The sequence below is a fragment of the Oncorhynchus keta genome, chromosome 12, assembly GCF_023373465.1.
Source record: "Oncorhynchus keta strain PuntledgeMale-10-30-2019 chromosome 12, Oket_V2, whole genome shotgun sequence".
Classification (NCBI taxonomy): domain Eukaryota; kingdom Metazoa; phylum Chordata; class Actinopteri; order Salmoniformes; family Salmonidae; genus Oncorhynchus; species Oncorhynchus keta.
The window spans coordinates 3,587,293-3,605,575 of record NC_068432.1 but is presented as its reverse complement, the minus strand read 5'-3'; the positions used below and the strand labels follow the sequence as shown (position 1 = coordinate 3,605,575).

The 18,283-nt window shown below is 41.2% G+C and overlaps 1 protein-coding gene across 4 annotated transcripts in view; it reads left to right on the top strand.

Moving 5' to 3' along the window:
• Positions 1-12,409, top strand: part of LOC118390877 (gamma-aminobutyric acid receptor subunit alpha-1-like) — a 32,870-nt gene extending 20,461 nt beyond the window's left edge. For all 4 annotated transcript variants that reach the window (XM_052457612.1, XM_035781590.2, XM_052457614.1 and 1 more), the window contains exons 9-10: positions 7,544-7,746; positions 8,566-12,409. In XM_052457612.1, coding sequence (XP_052313572.1) covers positions 7,544-7,746; positions 8,566-8,892 — 530 coding nt within the window. In that variant the 3' untranslated portion in view covers positions 8,893-12,409. The remainder of the gene's footprint in view (positions 1-7,543; positions 7,747-8,565) is intronic.
• The last annotated feature ends 5,874 nt before the right edge of the window (positions 12,410-18,283 follow it).

Here is an 18,283-nt window from a genome sequence, read left to right as displayed (position 1 = left end):
TGATTGAAAGGATCACAAAAGGCCATACATTCAATGGACAATGCAGACATCATCACAAAATTCACAGAGCCAACACGGGGTCAGCAACATGGTTGTCATTGAGAAACCTGATAAACTATGTATATGTATGAACCCCAGTGCACTCAACAAAGCCTTACTGAGATCTTACTTCCAGATGTCCACAACAGAAGAGATTTTTTACCAGAGATATGCAACACAAAGGTATTCTCAGTACTCGATGCCAAGATGGATATTGGCAAGTCAAAGTTGATGAAGTGAGCAGCGATCTAACAACTTTCTGGACACCTGTAGGCAGGTATAGATGGCTGAGAATGCCATTTGGAAGCAAGTCAGCAGATGAAGAATACCAGCGCAGGCAGTGTGAAGTACTGGAGAGACTAAAAGGAGTGAGCGTGATCGCAGATGACATTCTACTCTATGGATGTGGTGACACGAAGAGGCGATTGCAGATCATGACAGAAACCTTACAGCTCTCCTGTAGAGTAAGAGATGTCAACCTGAAGCTGAACAAAAATACATTATTGTTAAAGCTACCTAGTGTGACATACACGGGTCATCTTCTCACCACAGAGGGCCTTCGCCCTGACCCAGAGAAAATAACAGCCATTCAGAACATGGGTACAATGACTGACGTCAAGTCACTACAGCGGCTGTTGGGGTTTGTGAACTTTCTTGCAAAATTCATGCCCCACCTATCTGATGTGTGTGAGCTGCTCAGAAGACTGACTGACAAGGACATTGAATGGACATGCTACCACAACATGACGCAGCAGTTGAAGACTATCAAACAGTTAGTCACACAACATCCAGTGCTCAAATACTACAACCTGAAGTCACACTGCAGTGTGATGCCTACAGAAAGGACAACCTGTTGAATTTTCCTCCAGAACATTGACTCAGACAGGACAAAGATATGCACAGATTGAGAAATAATGTCTCTCCATTGTTTTTGAATGTGACAAGTTTGACCAGTATCTGCACTGCAGAGAGTTCATCACAATACACAGCATCCACAAACCGCTTGAGACGATCTTCAAGAAATTATTACTCACAGCACCCAAGCAACTGCAGAGAATGTTGCTATGGCTACAAATATACCAACTCCACATGCAATACAAATACAATACAAATAACTACGTGTAGTTGACTTCCTTTCCAGAACAGCTCAATCAACCACAGAGCACAGACAACACCAGCCATGGTCTACGCTATGGGTCTAGCCACAACTGACCTGGAACAGGTGGATCACACCAGTGATGTCAACATCTCAACTAAGACAGTGGACGTCCAAAGAGGAGCTTACCCCAGAAAATGGAGTGATATTCATCCCTGACATGTTACGAGCTAACTTTCTACACAAAATACACTCTGGCCACTGAAGCGTAGTTGGCCAGTCTCAGAAAGGCATGTGATGCTGTTTTCTGACAAAGGATGACAGAGGGTGTAGATCTTTATGAGCAAATGTGCAACCTGCAACTCCATCCAGAAGAGACAAAAAAAAGGAGACACTCATCCTCCACCAAATCCCTCCCATGGTCCAAGATCGGGATGGACTTACTCACAGTCAACAAAAGCAACTACCTCATCATGGTCGATTATTACTTGGACTACTGGGAGCTCGATGAGCTGACGGACACCACACCAGACATGGCATTGTCCACACAGAATGAGAAGGGGGGTTGGGGGCATTTGCTGATGAGTGGGACTTTAAACATGTGACGTCATCACCGTATCACAGCCAAAGCAACGGAAAAGCATAATCCGCTGTGAAAATGGCTAAAACGCTCCTATGAAAGGCTGCGATGGCGGAATACTCCAATAGAGAGACTTCACAGTTCTCCGGTACAGCTACTCAATGTCCAAATGCACACGCACGATCCTACCCACCATGACAAAACTTCTCAAACCCCAAGTGGTACAAAATGGAATTCCAAGAAAACGACAAAAAGGACTGACAGCAAAACACCACCATGACCTGTGACATGCGCAACATCGTCCAAGGACAAACGGTAAGGATTCTTCTGCACTCAAACAGCTCAGCCAGCACTTGGACGCTGGGCATATGCACTGATCAACTCAGGGATGAAGTAATAGTGAATGGGAAACAATATGGGGGAAACAGAAAAGACATTTGGCCAGTGACTGAACAACTCAGGATCCCCCCGAACGACCATCAAACAAATATGGATGAGGATGATTGGGGACCATGGGACCAACCCGCCATTCAAGCTGGTGGTGAACAACAGGCTGGTGATATGGAAGCAGCCCCACCTCCTCAAAATATAACTCTGAGACACACCAGAACCAAGGCAAATATCAGGCCACCTATAAGATACTCCAAAGAATATGTTGTTTCATCTAAAACGTTATATATATTTTTTTTGCATTTATATTTGTAAGAGGAAAACGGGTAGTCTGCTTCTTGACTTTAAAGTTCATGCTTATTGAAGGTACCTGAATAAGAATACAGATTTATGTTTTGGTTAACAGTGTAATGTTGTCACTGGCAAGAGTCTAACCCAGTTCTCCTGTTCATGAGTCGAGGAGGAGTTATCTGCATGTGTTGCGCAAAGGAAGATGTTACGAGATGTCGCCAAGAAAATAGATGGCGCTGCAGTTATCTGTATTTGAGTGTGATACTATATAGTACTAGTGAGCCAAGTTAAGCATTACTTGCTGTGCACCGAATGGAGTTGTATGCATGCCACACAGTGATGCTGACTGATTTGTAAGCTGGTAAACTATTGTAAATAAAGTACAAGCTACATGCTGTTTATCAGTGCCAAAAAATCACTTGCTAGCGAGCTAAGTTTAAACTTTTTCAATGATGCTAGAAAGTAATGTTATTAGCTAGCAGGCACATTGAGCAGCCAGGCCACAATCAGGTCACTGGTGAGTGGCGACGTGTGCGCTTTGGTGCCATTTGTTTTTTTTATAACTTTCTCACTATCTATTACCAGAGTGTGCATCTGTTTGGAAGTGTTTCATTGGGAATCATTTTACAAAACAAGTCGTGGGGCGACACAAGATGCTCGCAAATGGGTTTTGAAATATTGACAAGTTGCAGTTGGGATACAAGTGCGTTCTGATCATCTCCATTCTCAAGTAGTTGACACTATCAAACATATCAGCAAGTACCCACTCCATAAAGGTCTTAGGGCCAAGGGATATTTCAACATAACACTGGCGATGTGTTGACTTACACTACCGTTCAAAAGTTTGGGGTCACTTAGAAATATTCTTGTTTTTGATCAGATTGATCAGACATACAGTGTAGACATTGTTAATGTTGTAAATGACTATTGTGGCTGGAAACGGCAGATTTTTTATGGAATATCTACATAGGCGTACAGAGGCCCATTGTCTGCAACCCTCACTCCTGTGTTCCAATGGCACAGGAGTTTCTGTTTCTGACTCATATCAATGCCACATAGGCCGTTTAAAACCAGGGAAGTTGGTTCAAATGGATAGTTTAGCTTTAAAGAATACATTTTATTTTCATTTCTTCTATTCTCCAAAATAAATTAAAAAGGAATAGAATTAATAAGAATAATCTGGACTCCCCTGTAATGTTCCCTGAAATTTTTTGGGGCAGTGAGCAAATTTTTGGTTTTGTGAGCGGAAACTCAAACATTGTGAAAATGTTGTGCATCTTCCGTTGCGCTTTTACAGGGAACACTGAGGCTGTACACTTACAGTTTTAGACAGTAGCCAATAGAATATTGTGGCTATTTGAGCATAATGTAGGCCTATGAACAAACCAACTAAGTGTAAGAACCGACGCTGGAGATGAGAAGCAGGTACAGAGAGTTGATCATTTAATTTAGCACTGACATGGAACAGGACACGAACAGTGTCAGAACCGGGTAATACAAAGACATACGAACTTTAATGCTGAAGCGGGGGACCTTCTCAGGAACAGACAGATATAGGGGAGGAAATAAACACAGGTGAGTGAGTCCAGGTGAATGTAATGAAATGCTGACGCGCTTCATGAGGGGAGCAGGTGTGTAAGGATGGTGGCAGGAGTGTGTAATGCAGGGCAGTCTGGCGACCTCGAGCGCCAGGGAAGGAGAGTGGGAGCAGGCATGACAATAAACAAATCCCTGAACATTTTCACATGGAAATAGATTTTGATTTATATGATTTAGCTGACAGTAGCCTATACTGTATGTGGTGTTCAATGCAGGCTTACATTACATTTAAAAAAAAATGACATTATGAAGGGGGCTTGACAATAGTAATAATAGTAATAATACTTTTTCTTGGTCTGTAACAACATGGGCTAAACATGTGACTTTAAATTGCATTGCATTGTTTTGTATGATGCAAGAAACCATTTCACAAAAGAAAAACAATTGTTATTACCATACACATAATGTGACAATGTAGGATACCTCTCTGCCTATTGACTTATTTGCATATATTCAAGCCTGTCTTAAAATACAACACTCCACCTTTAATTAAGACATAAGCTTTTTACCTGACTCAAATGTGGCCTACCTGTTTTATACTCTGGTAGAAAGCAGTAACTCCCCATTACTGATCTACACTTACAGTGCATTTGGAAACTATTCAGACCCTGTGACTTTTTCCACATTTTGTTACGTTACAGCCTTATTCAGAAATGGATTATACATCTTTTTTTCTCATCAATCTACACACAATACCCCATAATGACGTATCAAATACAGGTTTTTAGACCTGTTGCACATTTATTAAAAATAAAAGTATTCAGAACCTTTGCTATGAGACTCAAAATTGAGCTTAGGTGCATCCTGTTTCCATTGATCATCCTTGAGATGTTTCTACAACTTGTGGTATATTCAAAAGGCACGCACCTGTCTATATAAGGTCCCACAGTTGACATTGCATATCAGAGCAAAAACCAAGCTATTAGGTTGAAGGAATTATCCGTACAGCTCTGAGACAGAATTGTGTCAAAGGAAACAGATCTGGGGACGGCTACCAAAATATTTCTGCAGCATTGAAGGTTCCCAAGACCACAGTGGCCTCCATCATTCTTAAATGGAAGAAGTTTGGAACCACCAAGACTCTTTCTAGAGCTGGCCGCCCGGCCAAACTGAACAATCAGGGGAGAAGGGCCTTGGTCAGGGAGATTCAGAGTACCTCTGTGGAGATGGAAGAACCTTCCAGAAGGACAACCATCTCTGCAGCACTCCTCACTCCTCACTTCCCCACTCCTCAGTAAAAAGAACGTGACAGCCCGTTTGGAGTTTGCCAAAATGCACCTAAAGAACTCTCAGTCCATAAGAAAAATTATTATTTGTTCTGATCAAACCAAGATTGGACTATTTGGCCTGAATGCCTAGGGTCACGTCTGGAGGAAACCTGGCACCATCGAATACGGTGAAGCATAGTGGTGGCAACATCCTGCTGTGGGGATGTTTTTCAGCAGCAGGGACTGGGAGACTAATCAGGATTGAGGGAAAGATGAACGGAGCAAAGTACAGAAAGATCCTTAGTGAAAACCTGCACCAGAGCGCTCAGGACCTCAGAACGAAGCAAAGTTTTACCTTCCAACAGGACAATGACCCTAAGCACACAGCCAAGATAACGCAGGATTGGCTTCGGGACAAATCTCTGAATGTCCTTGAGTGGCCCAGCCAGAGCCTGGACTTGAACCCAAACGAACATCTCTGGAGACCTGAAAATAGCTGTGCAGCGACCCTCCCCATCCAACTGGACAGAGCTTGAGAAGATCTGCAGAGAAGAATGAGAGAAACTCCCCAAATACAGGTATGCCAAGCTTGTTGTGTCATACCCAATAACACTTGAGGTTGTAATTGCTGCCATAGTACTTAATAAAAGGTCTGAATACTTATGTAAGTTTTTTTTTCCTTTCAGTTTTCCATTGTTAATGCTTTTGCCAAAATGTCTAAAATCCAATTTTTGCTTTGTCATGATGGGGTAGTGTGAGAAAAAAAACACAATTTAATACATTTTAGAACAAGGCTGTAACGTAAAAAGAAATTGAAAACGTAAAGGGGTCTGAATACTTTCCAAATGCACTGTATCTATAACTGGCCTAATAACTCGCTCACTAGCAAAGAATATCAACAAATGCGCACACACAAGGCTCTGTGATCTGATCTGAACTGAACTGAAAAGCGCATTCACTCTTCGATGATTGAAAGACCGCTTGTGGGCTACCCCCACCAAAATCATTCTACTCCGTTGCGCTCTGGCTCTGCCTGCAGCAAAATCACAGACCCAATCTTGCAAAGTTACATTTGTTTTGTTTTGTTGCATTGAAAAGGGTCTGATATGATGTTGATTCGATCACAGAAAAAACGTTGATCTATATAGTGCAATCTAATGTGGCGAACTTGGCAAAGTTCAATTTCTCATGTCTCCACGTGGCTTTAGAGGGAAAATTGCCCCACGGTAGCAATTTATGGTCGTGTAGAAACCACATCACACAACCAAAGTCCAGACCAGAAGCAGTAGTCACAAAGTGGCAGTCTATACAGCATCAGGCTGATTCTCTGATGTGTGTCTCATCTTTCCACTTCAGTCTCAGTGAACCAAGTCTTCCAAGCAGAGCAGAGCAGGGAGAGACAACGTCACAGTAGTCTATCAACATATGACGACGAGGCGCGCATTGCCCGTTCCCTAAACCTGTACACCCAGTACCATTGCATTGCAACACTATGGTGTTGGAGGAATACTATATTATATTGGCTAATTCATAAGCAGCCTCTCATTCTGTCCCTTGAATTGTCTTCTTTGGCTCCAGCCGAGATCTCTGTGTAAGCCGCTCGGCTGTTTTTGTTTTGTGGTATAAACATCTGCAGCAGTCCGCGTGGATGAGCAATGCACCGACAGACATCCCCTGACCTGCTTCTCTTCTCAGATCCCCCCCTACTCTCTTCTCAGATGCCCCCCTGCTTTAACAAAACCCGTCCACAGTACAGAACGACAACCTTGCATAATCCTGTAGGCTTTAACACCCACCGCCTTTCTGTTTTTAAAGTCATACAACCTTTTTGTGTGCAGGTATTATGCAGGCTTAAAAAGAAACGCATGTCTTTTGGTGCTTTTATCCAAAATAAATGTGCCTCCACCGGCATTTACGTGATAATTCCTATTGTTCTGGGGCTGGAGCCTCATTGTTCATGTAATGCATGAAGCTGGAATCAGGGAGGCTATTGGAGAAGTTGGCAAGCTTTTCGACCAGCCAATCAAATGTTATGCTCGGGCTGCCAACATAATGGTAGCTTATGCTTCGTCCATTTAAGCAATTTTACCCAGTGGCCAATTGTGTTGGTACTGATTCAAGATGCGTAAAGTTACATATGTCAACAGCAGTGTGCTTTACTCTCACCAGAACATCCCCATTTTGGAAATGGCCACACATCCTAGACTAGGTTGGACAGAGTGTGTAGTTGTAGGACGTAATATGCCTATTTAGCGTACAATGTAAAACCCAAACCAGCAGGAACATGGTCTATCTATTCTCGTCTAGAATGTAACTCATTTTCCCTCTCTGTCCCTACAGGAGTGACAACTGTGCTGACCATGACCACCCTCAGTATCAGCGCTAGGAACTCTCTCCCAAAAGTGGCCTACGCCACAGCCATGGACTGGTTCATTGCAGTCTGCTATGCTTTTGTCTTCTCTGCCCTCATTGAGTTTGCTACAGTGAACTATTTCACAAAGAGGGGCTATGCCTGGGACGGAAAAAGTGTGGTGCCAGAGAAGGTATTAGTGGTGTTATCTCACATAAATTATATGTGTTGTGATATATTAATCCGAGAATCCTTTAGTTGTTATCCATTGATTCTTGATGAATATGATGAATAAAAGCCTCGTGAGCTTAGTTCAACTTCCGTACAACCAATCAGAACCTACAATATCTGCTTGTTTTACTCCAACGTAAATGTAAAGAAACACTGTATAGCCTCAGGCATCGTCAAAACGTATACATTTGATATCGTGGATGGTCAGTCCTTGCATCAATAGCTGTCTGTGGATGTGAGAGTGGTTACATTTCACCAGCCGCATCCCGTAGCTTTTTTAGTGAAAGAGGGGCAGGAAGAGAGCTTTGTTATTGCTTCAATTAAGGATTCTAGCTTTTAAGACAGCAAAGCTCAAACATAATCATCAGGGGTATTCCACCCAAAACCAGAGCAGTTACTTCTACATTATCGGTGGAGCACAGCAAGCGAGGGTTTAGTTTTATGTCACAAACTCATCTCAATGCAAATGAGATTCTTGGGACATGACAAAAACATGAATAGTTTAGAGTTCCTGCAGTCTTCTGGTGCAGTTAGACGTACAGTACATTACTGTGTGGTCTCTACCTGCTCCTAAACAAAATTGAGACAAAATATTAGACAAACTCTTACACAATGTCTTGCCATTATCACACACTGTTTTGCCATGTTTTTTTTTTTTATCAGACATCAATACTTATCGATAAAGGATGTCCCCAGTTTGAATTGTTAGCTCGTCAATGTGCTTTGTTGGTTGGTTTCTCGTGAGATAATCCAAGGCACTGTTTGTTTACCCTCCTTGCAGCAAAAGAAGAAGAAGGAGTCCCTCCTGAAGAAGAACAACACCACCGCCTACACCGCCGCCACTGCCACAGCCTTCGCTCCAAACATTGCCAGGGACCCTGGTTTGGCCACCATTGCCAAAAGCGCCCCCCCTCCCCCCACCGAGCCCAAGGAGGAGCCCAAGCCCAAGCCACCAGAGGCCAAGAAGACCTTCAACAGCGTCAGCAAGATCGACAGGATCGCCAGAATAGCCTTCCCGTTACTCTTCGGAACCTTTAACCTGGTCTACTGGGCAACTTACTTGAATAAAAAGCCCAAGTTACAGGGGATGACCCCGGGATCCCACTAATCCCAATCCCCCCTTCTCTTTTTTCCCGAATGTTTATTTTCAGAAAACATGGTGTCCAAAGCCGGTTGAGTTCCCAGTCGCCACATTGCTTCAATGTCACATACTGTACCTTCCAAAATGTAAAAAAAGAGAAAAGGTTTTAGGATCAGAGCAATGTGATGACTATAATGGGAATTGTTTTTGGGAGGGAGAGATTATGCTACTAAAGAAAATATGCTATAAATAATACATGATATTACGCAAGAGAATGCTATTCTACAAATTCACATAGCCCAACAATTTATAAAGATCTATTCTTTGTTTTAGTTTTCTGATATATGTTCAGTTGTTGTTTTGCATTAGATCATTGCCACTGTAAAAGAAAATTGTGTTTTATTTGCATGGACTGGGAATTTTTCTTCTCAAAGACCAATCAACTGATGGCCTAGTTTGTTTGATGACAAAATGCTACCTGCAATCTCTGTCAAATATTCTTCCATTCTCTGTCGTTGATGTTTTGGGGTTTGTTCATTTCCTTTGTTGAAAGAATCAAGATAGGGGTTCAGCAATAGCAATAAAACATGTCTCAGTGGAAACAACGTCATTCATTCATGGGTTTAGGAAGAGGATAGAAACGATTCAATCATGTATGTGCAACATTATGAATACAATTTATTTTGTTTTATTGTAAATAGTATCAAGTGTTAGAGATGTCAATATTACGTTTAAGCTTTTGCAAAAGTGTAACTAAAGGGTATTAATATTCAACATGTGGCAGAGAACATTTTCTTTCTTTCTTTTTTTACTGTTTATGAAACATTTAAAAAAAAGTTTGTATGAAGAGTAATTCACTGGTTCACTCCTAAGTGACAGTTCCTTACCAAGTCAGTGTTCCACCGATGGCTGGTCAACATTGCCCGTGGTTATAATTGAAATATAAGTTCATATCTATTCAACTAAATCCCATAGGTATGTACACACGAACAACAACAACGTGTCAAAGTCTGGGGCTAAATTACTAAATGAGTAAGAATGTAAAACTGTCAAATCTAAATGTCGGAATGCATTTTATATTTAGAACACTATTATTATTATTTACTATGGTTTCTGGTTTCTATGGCATAGAAGAGCCCCTAGAGGGTCATTTCTACAGGGCCCAGAGGACTGTCAGCAGCATTGTTTAGTTTTCTAAGAGGGCTGCCAGCAGTAAGCATTGCAACGGGCGGGCGGTGGCAAATGCATTGAGAGTGAAGAGCAGTGCCTTTTACATTTTCAGGGTTTAACTAGGGATTGGCTACTCCCTTGATTCATGGCACTAAGTTTTACATCCTGCTCTATTTCCGTGACCCTGTGAAGGCGCCGTGGTTCCCATCTTCTGTTGACGATGTTTTAGACAACACTCAGAAAGTACCAGCTACACTGCCTTCAGTCTCACATGCCGTTCGGGGGAATGTTCATTTTTGACTGCATTTGTTGCTGCTTGATGTTGATGGGAGAGAACACAGAGGCATTAAATGTGATGGGGCTAGTGCTGTGTCCTACACACAGGAAATGTCTTGTAGTTCTATGATAGTGTCGAATACCTATATTTTTGTAGCATGATATCAATCCCTCCTCCGAGAGACCCAACGGGTACTAAACCGAACATGTTTCAAAAAATATTGTTGCTTTCTTTTTATTGATTTCATTTTTTTCCTCAGATGTGGAAAGTTGAAGTTAATTGTCCTCAAATTATGTTAATGTAGCAATATCGATTAGCAAGGGCTTTTAAAAAAAAATCTGCATTCTCCGGGGTGATATCCATAGCTTTATGTTGACCTCAGTAATCATAGTTCCATGTGCAGCGTCGGTATCCAAAAACTCTTTGGAATAACGGTCACGGGCTTCATGTCTCTCTTGTTTTCAAGCCGTCAGCACCCAATTTGCTTTCAGAAAACCATGATCCAAATTGAGGGTGGGGGCATTGTATGGCATGGGTTGTGGTGTTTTTACAATAAATGGGTATTGTACTACTGGACATTGTGCAGTGGTGACGATATCTCTGGACTGTGTAGACTGACGAGTGTGTATTGTAGATCAGTGCACAGGGATGAGAAGGTTAGAGCGTCCCAGAGGGAGAAGGAGAGAGTCGGTTGCATTATGACCGATTGAGAGGATCTGTTGCTGGAGATAGAAGGCTTTCAGTATGCAAGTGCACACAAGTCCTGTGTGAAATGTATAAATATAAATATTTAGATATTTCAATTTAAACCTATTGTATGGATGTTTACTATCATGACGAAAAAAGGATAAATAATATACATAATGCATATATGACTATTTAATAGAAAAATACTACCCAAGATAATAAATATTGTTTGTACCAACCTATTGTTAGGCATTTTTCACATTAGAAGCATCCTTTACATTTATGTAGTCAGCTTTGTGCTATCCAAGGACAGCTTTGAAACACGTTAATTAGCCTCTTTCCCCGACCCCTGTGTTTTCAAATGAACAAGGTCTTGTAAAAAGCTTAACTCTTTAATCAACCATGCATCCTTAGACTTTTAACCATATTTCTGCTGGGTAATCGTGAATTACTCTTCTTTATTTTTGATGTACAGGTCGATCTATTGATGGGGAGATGGCTTTGATGGCTTTTTTTTTTAAATGGCAATAAATGGAGTCAATGGAAAAACCAGAAAAGTACTGTATTTTAAGTTCACATGAATAATTATATTTGAGGATTTGCTAATAATCAGTGATGATAAATTGCTAAGTGGATAAATCAATGTTTTTCCCTTTTTCCTTTAGCTTTTAAGATAGCAAAATCAAAGAAGAGTTTCTATATATTGTTTGCTAATTAAAACCTCAGCTAAAATACACTTCCTGCCATTCAGAGTGGAAAGTGGACCTCCACCAGTGTTGTTATTTTTTTTCATACTCATTTAGGGAGGCATTGTATCTGTTTCAGAGCACTGGCTGTGGAATCTGTGGCACATTTGCAAACATGAGCTTCCAACCCCTTCTCCTTTCACATACAGCAGCTGTAACATGTATATAAATGCATCGCAAACCGATCCCCTATGTTGGAGACCAAGTTATCCCCCATTTAGAACTGTTGTTCTGGACAGTACTTGCTTTTCAAAGTTGGGTCTTTGATCAATGTTAGGTACTTGTGGGAGTTTTTTCGTTTTCTTGTGTTTTTATTTATCAGGCATTAAAAAAAACTATTAATTTAGAAATAAAACCTCATTTTTTTTAAAGCACAAATGTTGAAGATATATAATGGGTGAGGGGTAAAACACATCCACAACTCACTGATATGTGTTTGCGGTATATAATGTATGATACAAGCCAAAACGATGATGGAGATGGGGTAGTAATTATGTTGGATTGGGTGGAAAGGTATACCTTCTGTAAATGTTTGGTTTTGTTATGATATGGCCCTCTGTAGAATCTGATTCTCTGCATACGTCTTTAAATAAAAGAGTGGAAAAAAGTCATGTTGACATTTTTATCAATGTGTAATAAATTGAATTATAAAAATGCCAACACATCATCCCTTGTCACTTTACCTTTTATATGCGTTTGACTCCTTTTTCCAACCAAAGATAATGCCTGGTAAGTGACAGTTCATACATTTAAGTGTCGCTTGGGGAATGCGAAAGTAGAACGCAAGACCTTTGCAGCTTACTACAGGCATAGAACATACATTTGGCAGGGATTCAAAGGGACGTAAAGTGGAATTTCGCACATGCAACGGTAGACATATGTACAATCATGTCTCCAGTGGCAGTGTTTTGGGTGAAAGGGATAAGTTGACATAAATAATAAATGTATCTCCTCTGGTTAAATTGATGTAAAGTGCTGTAGGGCTCTTCTATGACTGTTTTCTAACTCTCTAAGGGGTGCTGAGATTAGGAAACACAGTAACTAATGCCCATTGACTCTCCACCTTTTACAGATCTCACTGTTTCTCTCTTACAGATACAACCAGGTCGCAGGACTCTATGAATGTATATGTACACTCACGAATCATTATTTCTGCTTATTTTACTAACGATGAATGAGAGGGAGAAAGAGAGAGTGGGGAGGGAAAAAAATACCAGTTTATTATATACAGTCTAAGATAGGTGTAACAGTCGTCGTATGGAGAAGGTGAGGACCAAAGCGCAGCGTGGTAAGTGTTCATGTTAGTTTTTTATTTAAAAAATGATTCAGGTTCAGAAACACAAAACAGAAAACTATCCACACCACACAGGTGGGAAAAGGCTACCTAAGTGTGGTTCTCAGAAACAACGATAGACAGCTGCCTCTGATTGAGAACCACACCCGGCCAAACACACAGAAATAGAAAACATAGAATGCCCACCCCAACTCACGCTCTGACCAAACCAAAATAGAGACATAAAAAGGATCTCTAAGGTCAGGGCGTGACAATAGGAGTCTAATGTTCATTTCAATTCAATAAGAAATGGTCTGTTGTTGAAGGTGGGGGCTACTGCGATCTGCTCTCTGTCTCTCATTTCATTACCCGAGAATCTGTTTGATGCTGAGTGAAAGTTAATTGGCTGGCACCTCACATCCATACAGAGAGAGGGAGCTTTCCTCTATGTACATCTCTCAAGCATGGGAGGATTGGCCATCAGGCAATTCTGGCAAATGCCAGATGGGTCAGACCATATTTTTGTTGGGTGGGCTGGTCAAAAAAAAACATTTTTTTAAAACATCCTACACCTACTACCATACATACCGTATTCAAAAGCACTCAAATATTTTGTCTTGCCCATTTACCCTCTGAACGGAACACATACACAATGCATGTCTCAATTGTCTCAAGGCTTAAAAATGCTTATTTAACCTCTCTCCTCCCCTTTATCTACACTAGTTGAAGAGTATTTAACTAACACTAAGGCCTAATTAGGGAAGGGGGATTAAGGGGAACACATACAGTGCATTCGGAAAGCATCGAGACCGTTTCTCTTTTTCCTCATTTTGTAACGTTACAGCCTTATTCTAAAATGGATGAAATAAAACAATATCCTCACCAATCTACACACAATACCCAATAAAGACAAAGCAAAACCTGCTTTAAAAAAACATTTGCTCATTTACAAAAAAGCAGAAATACCTTATTTACATAAGTATTCAGACCATTTGCTATGGGACTTGAAATTGAGCTCAGGTGCATCCTGTTTCCATTGATCATTCTTGAGATGATTCTACAACTTGATTGGTAAATTGAATTGATTCGACATGATTTGGAAAGGCACACACCTGTCTATATAAGGTCCCACAGTTGACAGTGCATGTTAGAGCAAAAACCAAGCCATGAGGTCGAAGGAATTGTCCTTAGAGCTCCGAGACAGGATTGTGTTGAGGCACAGATTTGGGGAAGGGTGCCAAGAAATGTCTGCAGCATTGGAGGTCCCCAAGAACAATGTGGCCTACATCAGTCTCAAATAGAAGAAGTTTGGAACCACCAAGACTCTTCCTAGAGCTAGCAACCTGGCCAAAATGAGCAATTAGGGGAGGAGGGCCTTGGGAAGGGAGGTGACCAAGAATCCGATGGTGACTCTGAAAGAGCTCCAGAGTTCCTCTGTGGAGATGGGAGAACATTCCAGAAGGACAACCATATCAAATCAAATCAAATTCAAATCGAATGTTATTGGTCACATACACATGGTTAGAAGATGTTATTGCGAGTGTAGCGAAAATCTTGTGCTTCTAGTTCTGACAGTGCAGCAATATCTAACAAGTAATCTAACAATTCCACAACAACTACCTAATACACACAAATCTAAGTAAAGGGATGGAATAAGAATATATACACATAAATATGGATCAGCAATGACCGAGCGGCATAGGCGAGATGCAATAGATGGTATAAAATACAGTATAACCATATGGGAGGAGTAATAAAGAGATATTATTATTATTATTACATTATTAAAGTTGCATTATTAAACTGACTAGTGATCCATTTATTAAAGTGGCCAATGATTTCAAGTCTGTAAGTAGGCAGCAGCCTCTCTGTGTTAGTGATGGCTGTTTAACAGTCTGATGGCCTTGAGATAGAAGCTATTTTTAGTCTCTCGGTCCCAGCTTTGATGCACCTGTACTGACCTCGCCTTCTGGATTGTCCTTGATGATCTTTTTGCCCTTCCTGTGACATCAGGTGCTGTAGGAGGGCAGGTAGTTTTCCCCCGGTGATGCGTTGTGCAGACCGCACCACCCTCTGGAGAGCCCTGCGGTTGCCATACCAGGCGGTGATTCAGCCCGACAGAATGCTCTCAATTGTGCATCTGTTAAAGTTTATTAGTTTGAGGCGCATCTCTGCAGCACTCCACCAATCAGGCCTTTATGGTAAAGTGGCCAGACAGAAGACACTCCTCAGTAAAAGGCATATGACAGCTTGGAGTTTGCCAAAAGGCACCTAAAGACTCTCAGACCATGAGAAACAAGATTCTCTGGTCTGATGAAACCAAGATATACCACTATCCCTACGGTGAAGCATGGTGGTGGCAGCATCATGCTGTGGGGATGTTTTTCCACAGCAGGGACTGGGAGACCAGTCAGAGAACCTTGATGAAAACCTTCTCCAGAATGCTCAAGAACTCAGACTGGGGCGAAGGTTCACCTTCCAACAGGACAACGACCCTAAGCACACAGCCAAAACAACGCAGGACTGGTTTCTGAACAAGTCTCTGAATGGCCTTTAGTGGCCCAGCCAGAGCCCAAACTTGAACCCGATCCAACATCTCTGGAGAGACCTGAAAATAGCAGTGCAGCGGCACTCCCCATCCAACCTGACAGAGCTTGAGAGGATCTTCAGAGATGAATGGGAGAAACTCCCAAAATACAGGTGTGCCATGCTTATAGCGTCATACCCAAGAACACTCAAGGCTGTAATCGCTGCCAAAGGTGCTTTAACAAAGTTCAGTGTAAAGGGTCTGAATATTTATGTAAATGTGATATTTCAGATTATTTTTTAAATAAATGTGCAAAAAAACAACAACTTGTTTTTGCTTTGTCATTATGGGGTATTGTGTGTAGATTGACGGGTGGGGGAAAAAACAATTTCAATCCATTTTAGAATAAGGCTGTAACAAAATGTGGAAAAGGTGAAGAGGTCTGAACACTTTACCAATGCACCGTATGACAGGCACTAACTTGCAAGACCCTAAAAAGTCATTAGATTGACACATAACATGTAAGCCAATAGTCATCTGTTTGACATTTAATACAGTGATACTGCTTTTTATTAAATACCAGTCGTCATGTATTAACAATGAAACACAGATTTCATGCATAATAATTGCTTAATAATTCTCTGTTAAAGGTCCATTGAGGGACTGTCTATGTATTTGAATTGTTTTATCAATGTTGACTCACATTTGAATCTCAGCCTCCTGAGCCAGCGAGTGGTCTTAGTTTATGACATGGTGTCAGATTACATTACAAAGCCACCACCACTGGAGACTGGAATGTCCCTCCTATTTTCTGCCTATTTCAGTCGCTGAAAGGCATGTCACTTCCTGGCAAAAAAAATATATGAATACGTGGCACCTGTGAAACGAAGCACAACTCTGGAAATCTATTCGCATCCACGTAAACTAGTTCTGGGATATTTCTATGGAAAACACAGAAGGTTTTATATTGAATTCAAAATAAGTGAACAGAGGGGGGGGGTAACACCATCATACCGGAAACCCTAGACCCACTCCAATTCGCATACCGCCCCAGATCCATAGATGACGCAATCTCCTTCTGCAACCCGGGTCCTGGACTTCCTGACTGGCCGCATCCAGGTGTTAAGGGTAGGCAACAACATCTCTGTCACGTGATCCTCAACACGTGCTTCGTCCCCTCCTGTACTCCCTGTTCACCAACGACTGTGGCCAAGCACGACTCCAACACCATCATTAAGTTTGCTGACGAAACAACAGTGGTCTGATCACCGACAATGATGAGACTATCAGGAGGCGGTCAGAGACCTGGCATTGTGGTGCCAGGACACCATTCTCTCCCTCAATATAAGCAAGACAAAGAGGCTAATTGTGGACTATATGAAAAGGAGGGCCGAACAGGCCCCCATTAACATCAGCGGGGCTGTAGTGGAGCTAGCTAGCTAACTAGCTACATGTCTAAACAAAATAATCCACTATGCAAGTAACAATTTCACTGTACACCTTCTGTATTCTGTGCATGTAACAAATAAACTTCGATTTTATTTGATAAGGTGTTTTTTTTATACCAGAGAAGGTAATGTGAATAACAACATGACCTGCACTGAAGTCAAATTAGGATATAATATTTGGCCAACGATACAGTGTCCAAGTTCTAAAATTCTCTGATATAATGCTCAGCTTTTATCTCACCACACTCACAACTGCAAATAATTTTTTGTAATTAGCTCGCCATTCATTTGTAAATATTCATCTTGTTGTGAATTTATTTTCCTCTTATATCGAATATAAATGAGCTAAAGTTAAGATGTTGTCAGCTATATCATATAGTTGAATATAATTGAACCTTTACGAGTTAGGTAACAAGCTAGAAGTGAACCAAAACATTGTTTAGAAAGTTTTAGTTGCCTGGTTTGCTAGATTGACATATACTACTTTTATTTTTAAACTGATCGGTTTATTGGTGTTAAAATACACCAGGTATGCTATTTTGGACAACCAGGCAGCTGATGTCATGCAACCTGTCGTTTTTGTGTTTATACTTTTTCATAGCGGCAATGACAAGTTTAATGTCGGACAACAATTGAATGTACATGATGTCACTGCTACAATTGTCTACAGACATGTGATAGACGTGGTATAAACCAGCCTTTAGTCTTGAAACCTTTGGATGTTTAGTACACTACACAGTGGAGGCTGCAGAGGCGAGGACGGCTCATATTAATGGCTGGAATGGAGTGACTTGAATGGTATCAAACACATGGAAATGTTGCATTTGATACCAGTCCATTTATTCTGCTCCACCCATCACCACAAGCCCGCCCTCCCCGATTAAGGATCTACCAACCTCCTGTGTCACATGGCTTTAAAAGACTAAGATGAGTTCTCCAGTAAGTGTACCAAAACATTCAAGCCCCATTCAAGGGTTTTTCTTCATTTTTACTATTTTCTACAATGTAGAATAATAGTGAAGACATCAAAACTATGAAAAAACACATATGGAATCATGTAGAAACCCAAAAAGTGTGAAACGAATCAAAATATATGTTTATATTTGAGATTCTTCAAAGTAGCCAACCTTTGCCTTGATGACAGCTTTGCACACTCTTGGCATTCTCTCAACTAGCTTGCATTTCAATTAACAGGTGTGCCTTGTTCAAAGTTAATTTGTGACAAGGTAGGGGTGGTATACAGAAGATAGCCCCATTTGGTTCTACGGGTTCAATCCTGGGTTGGAGCCC